This window comes from Barbus barbus, assembly GCF_936440315.1.
Source record: "Barbus barbus genome assembly, chromosome: 40".
Lineage (NCBI taxonomy): Eukaryota > Metazoa > Chordata > Actinopteri > Cypriniformes > Cyprinidae > Barbus > Barbus barbus.
Window position 1 is genome coordinate 27,341,730 of NC_136718.1, and position 7,500 is coordinate 27,349,229.

Sequence of the window (7,500 nt, forward strand, 5' to 3'; positions counted from 1 at the left end):
AAACATATTAACCCAACTATGATGACTTCTGCTGCAGAGAAACACAGAAGTGTGAGAAAGGTCCACTGTGCTGCAGGAGCTGCTCCTGCAGGGGTCACACGCAGAGTGTCACGACCTCTGACCCCTGACCTCTGACCTCCGGCACCTCGCTGCGGCTCGTGCTGAAGCGTGACGAGGGCCAGTCGTGGCTTTGCGTGTCGTCCTCCGTCCAGTCCTGCAGGTCAGCGATGATGTCAGGGGGCCGCTCTGCGCTCTGATTGGCTGGCGTCTCTGCTTCCCTCGGGCAGGGGTTGAGCGCTTCGGCTGTGGGTCTCAGAGACATCAGCAGCGGCCCTGCCGGAGGAACAGCTTGTGTTTACTGTCCCATACATGGCAGAATCACACACGCGTCATAAAGAATGTCTAGTGGCTAGTAAAGAATATTAACATAAAGATATGACAAAGATTTTTAGTACACATGATCTATGTGTCTAGTATTAATATATGAATTCACATTTATTCAGATTTGTTGAGTGTTGTCATAGAATCAGTCAACACGTTGAAGGTCACAATAGTGACCGCTGGGATCATTCATGTATACAATATAAATCCAGTTGCAGTTGTTAGGGAAAATTACACTAAATGACAAAATATTGCAAATGTTACAAATAAGTTACAATATTGATGTTGTAATACTGGTAGGACTAATATATATATATATTTTTAAATATATGTTACAATAAAGTAACAATTCTGAAATACGTTGATGGCTGTATCTTTTATCTCAGTATTCCTGTCAGTGTTGTAGAAGGGTTTTATAGATGATAGTAACCCTAGAATGAGTTTAAAACAGCTGGGCTGAGAGATATAACCATTCTTATGACTGCAGAAATATGTTTATTCCCACCGGTCACAATTGTGACTGACCATAAAACACAATTTTTCACACACTTTTCCTAAAAATGTTCAAAAAATAATTATTGATTATTTCAAAGGGTTACTAATGTCACATCATTTGGATATTTTCATGTCTGGGAAAAATGTGGGATTAACCGGGTTAACTAGCCACTCAAAAGACGTGCTATAACAACAGCGTTTCACTAAACTGAAGGAAAGGAGGTCACTCATTAAAGCTTTAAAGTCTTGTTTTGCCCTGGCTGACAGCTGGAAGCGGTTACCTTGAGATTCTGTGACCCTTCTGAGTATGATCTCTGACTCCTGCCGGTATCGATTCTGTCTCTGCTCTGCCTCTGATATTCCTGCCACTGTTGACTGAACTCTGCCTGTTTGACCCTGACCTTGATTATTAAAGATATCTGCAAATGGATCCACATGCTTCTGACCCCTCGTTACACTAACAATGCGACTGATTTCATATTCACAGATTTCTGATTACACTATAAACTGGACAAAATCAACAATTCTTCCAGTTACAGTAAACTTGTGGAATTTCTCTTTGACTGTTCCAGATAATATTACATATTTGGGTGTAATCATTTCTTCAAATCTTTTAGAAATTGCTCAGTTAATTTATTCTTCGGTATTAATGAAAATTAGTAATGATTAAGATGTTGGAATACTTCGCCTCTTTCTTTAATTGGGCGATTAGTAACTGTTCAAATGAAAATCCTCCCTAAGAATAATTATCTATTTTCTATGATTCCATCTATGCCTTCTTCTAAATGGTTCCACTCATTAAACTCAATTATATCTGCTTTTTATTGGAAAAATAAAGTCAGAATTAGTTTGCCAACTTTACACAAAAATAAATGACAGGGGGCTTAGATGCTCCTAATTGTTGAATGTATTACTTGGCAAATCAGTTACAATTTCTTAATAAGTGGATACATGATTTAGATAATGAGGCCTGGATGGATTTAGATCAACATGATAGTAAGGATATTAAATTAAGTGAATCAATTCATTATTAACATTATTATCTCTTCAACTCTTGACTAATTCTTCAATGGACCCATGTGCATCCTCTCCAATCTGGTATAATTCTGATTGTTATTTGAACAAGAAACCTCTTTTTTTTACAGTAATTTGAATAAATGTGGCATATCTCATTTTTATTATTTATTTTGTGATTACACGTTTATTTCCTTTGAAGATTTAACAGCTAATTATGCTATTCCTAGAGGAGAATTTATTCAATATAAAGGAAGTTATCAGAAGCAAAGTAAATATTAAGTATAATATTTAATACTAATATTAATATAATATATAATATAATACTAATATTTAATATTAATATATAATACGCTTCAACCTTCTGCATTTGTTACTCAGTTCAGAATACTTCCATCAAAAGGAATGTTATCTAAATTATATAAATGATTAAGTAGATAATTTGATGCATCTACCCATTGAAAAATGGGACTTGGATATGTCTTTCTCCCATGATTTCAATACATGGACACATATTTGTAAAAACAATAATTCTTTGATAATTCTAATTTACAACTTATTCAATATAAGAAACTGCATAGAGTACATATTACACAACACAGGAAGTATAACATGGGTTTGACCAATTCTCCCATATGTGTTCAATGTAATGTTGGTACTCCAGACACCTGCCTCCACTCCTTATGGAATTGCACTCCTGTTCAGCGGTTATGGAGAAATTGCACGTTACTTGATATAGAAATACCAGTTTCTCCATCGTTCTGTTTGTTAGGACTAGGTTTGGAGATAGATGTTGCATCACATTATGTAAAATTGGTTTATATTGCCCTGATTCTGGCAAAGAAAGCTATTCTCCAACATTGGAAAACTAAGCAATCTTTAAATATTAACCATTGGTTAAATGTATTATTAGAGCACATGGTAATGGAACGGAGGGCTGCGTATCTAAGGAAAAATATTATTCTGGAATCACCTTTTCTTTTTCACACCTTTTTTTGGTCACCTTTTATTAATTTCTTTGGACTGGAGGATTACATTTACATTTATTCATTTAGCTGACGCTTTTATCCAAAGCGACTTACAATTGCTATATATGTCAGAGGTCGCACGCCTCTGGAGCAACTAGGGGTTAAGTGTCTTGCTCAGGGACACATTGGTGTCTCACAGTGGATTCGAACCCGGGTCTCTCACACCAAAGGCATGTGTCTTATCCACTGCGCCATCACCACCCCTATTGATCATTATATGTGTGTGAAGATGACTTTGGGTATGTTAAAGGCAGAATTTTATATCCTATAAATATATGTAATTTTTGAACTATTAATTATGTGAATTGTGAAATTGGCATCATGTGTCTTATTTGTCTGTATATCATTGTATGTTTTTTTTTCTTTTTATTGTGCAGTGATGTTAAATGTATCTGAATAATAAAAAAAATAAAAATAAAAAAAAAGATAGAAACAAGGCTTCTGAGCGCAGTGATTTGATTGGCTGTTTGGGCTCTCAGTCCAGTCTGACTCACCTTTATTCTGTCCCATCAGCCACTCGTCTGCGGTCATGGCCGGCTCATTGGCTGCGGTCATGGGATAAATATCCTCATGAAAACCCTCAGACTGCTGTCAGGAACAAAACACACATCATACAACCACTATAAGAATTATTTTGTTCCTTTGGCTTGAAGATTGTTGAACTCTAATGTGAAAGACGTAAGTACACGTTTGTTATTAATACAATAAATTCTTGTTATGCTGTCTGTATTGCCCAAAACAAGTTTCCCTTAAGAAGGACAAATAAAGTATAAGTAAGGCCATCACAGTCTGAATGATGTCCTGGGAACCTACAGTTACACAGAAGCCACTCCCACACACAGACAGACTCCTCCCACACAAGCAGGCTCCACCCATATACACAGACACCTCCCATGAACATGAACTCTACTCATACACACAAACTCCTCCCATACATTTCATTGAATTGAACTGAATTGAAAGCGGAGACGTCAAGTCAGACACTTTCTGCTCCCAGTTGTGACACTTAATAATGTTAAAATGGTTTGATATTTATGAATTAGATCATAAACTTATTCATTTCGTTGCGAGTGCAGTGCGCTTCCAGAGAGAGCCCGCCCACACACACTTTTGATTGGCTGTGATATTTGATTGATTCTGTTTGTCGCAAGCAATTCCAAGTAGTTAGGACATGGTGTAAGAATCCCAGTTCTCCTCCCATACACTCAGACTCTTCCTGCACATATAGGCTCCTCCCATACATACAAGCTCATCCCATACACAGAGACAGCTATCATATACAGCCCCTCCCCCTTCCATACACAAACTCCTCCCACAGATGGGCTCCTCACATACACAGGCCCCTCCCACATATGCCCCCACAGACTCCTCCCACATATAGGCCTCTCCTATACATACAGGCTCATCCCATACAAAGAGACCACTATCATACACAGACTCCTCCCACACACTGCCTCCTCCCGTATACATAAGGTGCGTTCGACTTCATGCAGCACTTCGCAGACCGATCGGCGGCTGACTTGAAGCAGTGCATGCCAGTTAGAAAATTTGTCCGACTTGAACTGGCGCCGACGCTACATCACTGTGACGTGTGGCATCAAGGTACCGCGAGAGCGTCTCGAGAGCAGCCGGCTCACTCAGCCGCCGCAGTTTCTCTAGAGCGACTGCAGAAGCGCTGATGACAACACAACTGTTTCACGATTGGCCAAATTCACCACATGACAACAATGACGTGTGTTTCTAACATCTTCAAATCCAATAATGCTCATAAATCTGTTTTTAGAGCAGTAAAAGCTTTTTTACTGTAGTCGCAATGTTATATTGAGTCACGTTTATCATAAAACACTGATGAAAGCATATATACCCCCACTTTATTAGTATTTAAATAGTTTACGTTGAACATTATTCTTGAGCAGATGGCGCTGTATTAAGCAGTATATAAAAAGTGTTTCTGTTGCTCATAAAAATGTTTCTGAAACATCTGTGTATTTGACAAATATTGTATTTTATTCACTTCATCTGTGATAGAGTATGCAAACACCACGTGAGTGTCACTAACGGGAGCAGAAAGTGTCCGGCTTGATATATCCGTTTTCAGCTCCGCCCCTGACTGCAAGCGGTTACTCTCGTTGATCGCCGTCTGTAGCCGTGCATCAAGTCGAACGCACCTATTGGCGCACACACAGAGACTCCTCCCACATATGGGCTCTTCCCACACACATGAGCTCCTCCCATACATGCCCCTCCCACACATAGACTCCTCCCACATACGGGTTCTTCCCACACATAGACTCCTCCCACATATGGGCTCCTCCCCCTTCCATACACAAACTGCTCCCACATATGGGCTCCTCACATACACAGGCGCCTCCCAAACAGGCCCCTCCCACACACAGACTCCTCCCACATATGGGCTCCACCCATAGACTCCTCCCACATATAGGCCCCTCCCCCTCCCATGGTCTCACCCTGCGCGGCACACAGAAGCTCAGCGGCTCCAGCAGGTCTCTGACGGCCAGCAGACGGTAGAATCGGACGATCTCGCAGGCGTTGGTGTTCAGGCCACGCTTGGGCATCACACCTAAACACATGAAGCAGTGACTCTCCAGCCTGAGTACAGCAGCTCACGCCAACATCACGCTAAATGAGTGAGTACCCAAGCCTCTCTGAGGACACGGCGAGCGGTATTCAGACAGGAACTGAACGTAGGGTTTCACCGCACTGACTGCGTAATAGCGAATGTTGCCGTCGCCCTGCGACACAGACAGAGAGTTTAACTGATCTTCCCGATCTGAACAGCTCATGGATCAACCCACAGAAAACAGACATCTTCATAAAACATCTCTGGCTAACAAATGCATGTCTGTCTCTAGAGTATACACTACCAGTCAAAAGGTTTTGAACAGTTTGAACAGGTGATGATGGCGCAGTGGATAAGACACATGCCTTTGGTGTGAGAGACCCGGGTTCGAATCCACTGTGAGACACCAATGTGTCCCTGAGCAAGACACTTAACCCCTAGTTGCTCCAGAGGCGTGCGACCTCTGACATATATAGCAATTGTAAGTCGCTTTGGATAAAAGCATCAGCTAAATGAATAAATGAATAAATGTAAACAGTAAGATTTTTAATGTTTTTTAAAGAATTTTCTTCTGCTCACCAAACCTGCATTTATTTGATCCAAAATACAGCAAAAACTAATATTTTTACTACTTAAAATAACTGTTTTCTATTTTCAGCATCATTACTGCAGTCTTCAGTGTCACATGATCTTCAGAAATCATAATAATATACTGATTTACTGCTCAACAAACATTTCTGATTATTATGTTGAAAACAGCTGAGTAGAGTTTTTTCAGGTTTCTTTGATGAATAGAAAGATCAGAAGAACAGTATTTATCTGAAATAGAAATCTTTTGTAACATTATAAATGCTTTTATCATCACTTTTGATCAATTTAAATAATCCTTGCTAAATAAAAGTATTAATTTCTATAATTTACCCCCCCCCAAAAATAAATAAATACTCCAAGCTTTTGAATGGTGTAGTGTATGTTACAAAAGCTTTTTATTTTTTTATCTTTCTAGTCATCAAAGAATCCTGAAAAAAATGTACTGAACTGTTTTAAATAAAATTAATGATAATAATAATAATAATAATAATAATCAGAAATGTTTGTTGATCAGTAAATCCGTATATTATTATGATTTCTGAAGATCATGTGACACTGAAGACTGGAGTAATGATGCTGAAAATACAGCTGCAGATCACAGAAATACATTACACTTTAACACATATTCACAGAGAAAACAGTAAAAAATATTTCACAATATTACTGTTTATCCTATATTTTGGATCAAATAAATGCAGACATGCTGATCAGAAGAGACTTCTTTAAAAAACATTAAACATCTTACTGTTCAAAATCTTTTGACTGGTAGTGTTTATTCATAAAATGTTGTGTTTGTAGGTGTGATTAAAGTGGCACATTGTGAACCGTTCTACACCTTCCCAGCCAGATACAGCATGTGTGTGTCAGCGTCATAAAATGGAAAAATGACTCCAGAACCTCCATCCAAATCCTCCTCCAGTAATGGCTTAGACAGATCTTCCTGCAGACACACACACATACCATATAACACTGAACACACACACACACGTGTGTGTGTGTGTGTGTGTGTGTGTGTGTGTTACCACATCCCACAGGACAAACTGTCTCTGGTTCCAGCAGGAGCTTCCTGTAGACAGCAACATCTTCAGATCCCACAGGAACAGGATCCTGGACACTTTATGAGAGCGACAGAGAGACTCCTGCATGAGAGCAACATCACACATGAAGTGACCTTTATCATAAGAATTCCTAAACACACACTTACTCACACACACACACCTGCAGGACTCGTCCTGTCCGCGGCTCAATGATTCGGATCTTCTTGTCTTTGCAGGCCGTGGCCAACAAACTTCCATCCGCGTTAAAACTCAAACACAGCACCAGCTCGGAGTGTGCGTTTATCACACACACCGGCACCTCAGCTGAGTCCAGACGCCACACCAGCACCTGCAGCACACACACACACACACA

General features: G+C 39.7%; 1 protein-coding gene across 1 annotated transcript in view; it reads right to left on the reverse strand.

Annotated features, from left to right (window-relative positions):
• coro2ab (coronin 2Ab) overlaps positions 1-7,500 on the reverse strand; it is a gene marked incomplete at its 5' end in the record, with an annotated part of 10,837 nt that overhangs the window by 680 nt on the left and 2,657 nt on the right. Inside the window, 7 exons of the mRNA XM_079400427.1 lie at positions 1-333; positions 3,413-3,503; positions 5,387-5,499; positions 5,575-5,671; positions 6,926-7,030; positions 7,113-7,229; positions 7,309-7,476. The exon at positions 1-333 is cut by the window's left edge and continues 680 nt beyond it. Of these exons, the coding sequence (XP_079256553.1) occupies positions 95-333; positions 3,413-3,503; positions 5,387-5,499; positions 5,575-5,671; positions 6,926-7,030; positions 7,113-7,229; positions 7,309-7,476 (930 nt within the window). The 3' untranslated portion in view covers positions 1-94. The remainder of the gene's footprint in view (positions 334-3,412; positions 3,504-5,386; positions 5,500-5,574; positions 5,672-6,925; positions 7,031-7,112; positions 7,230-7,308; positions 7,477-7,500) is intronic.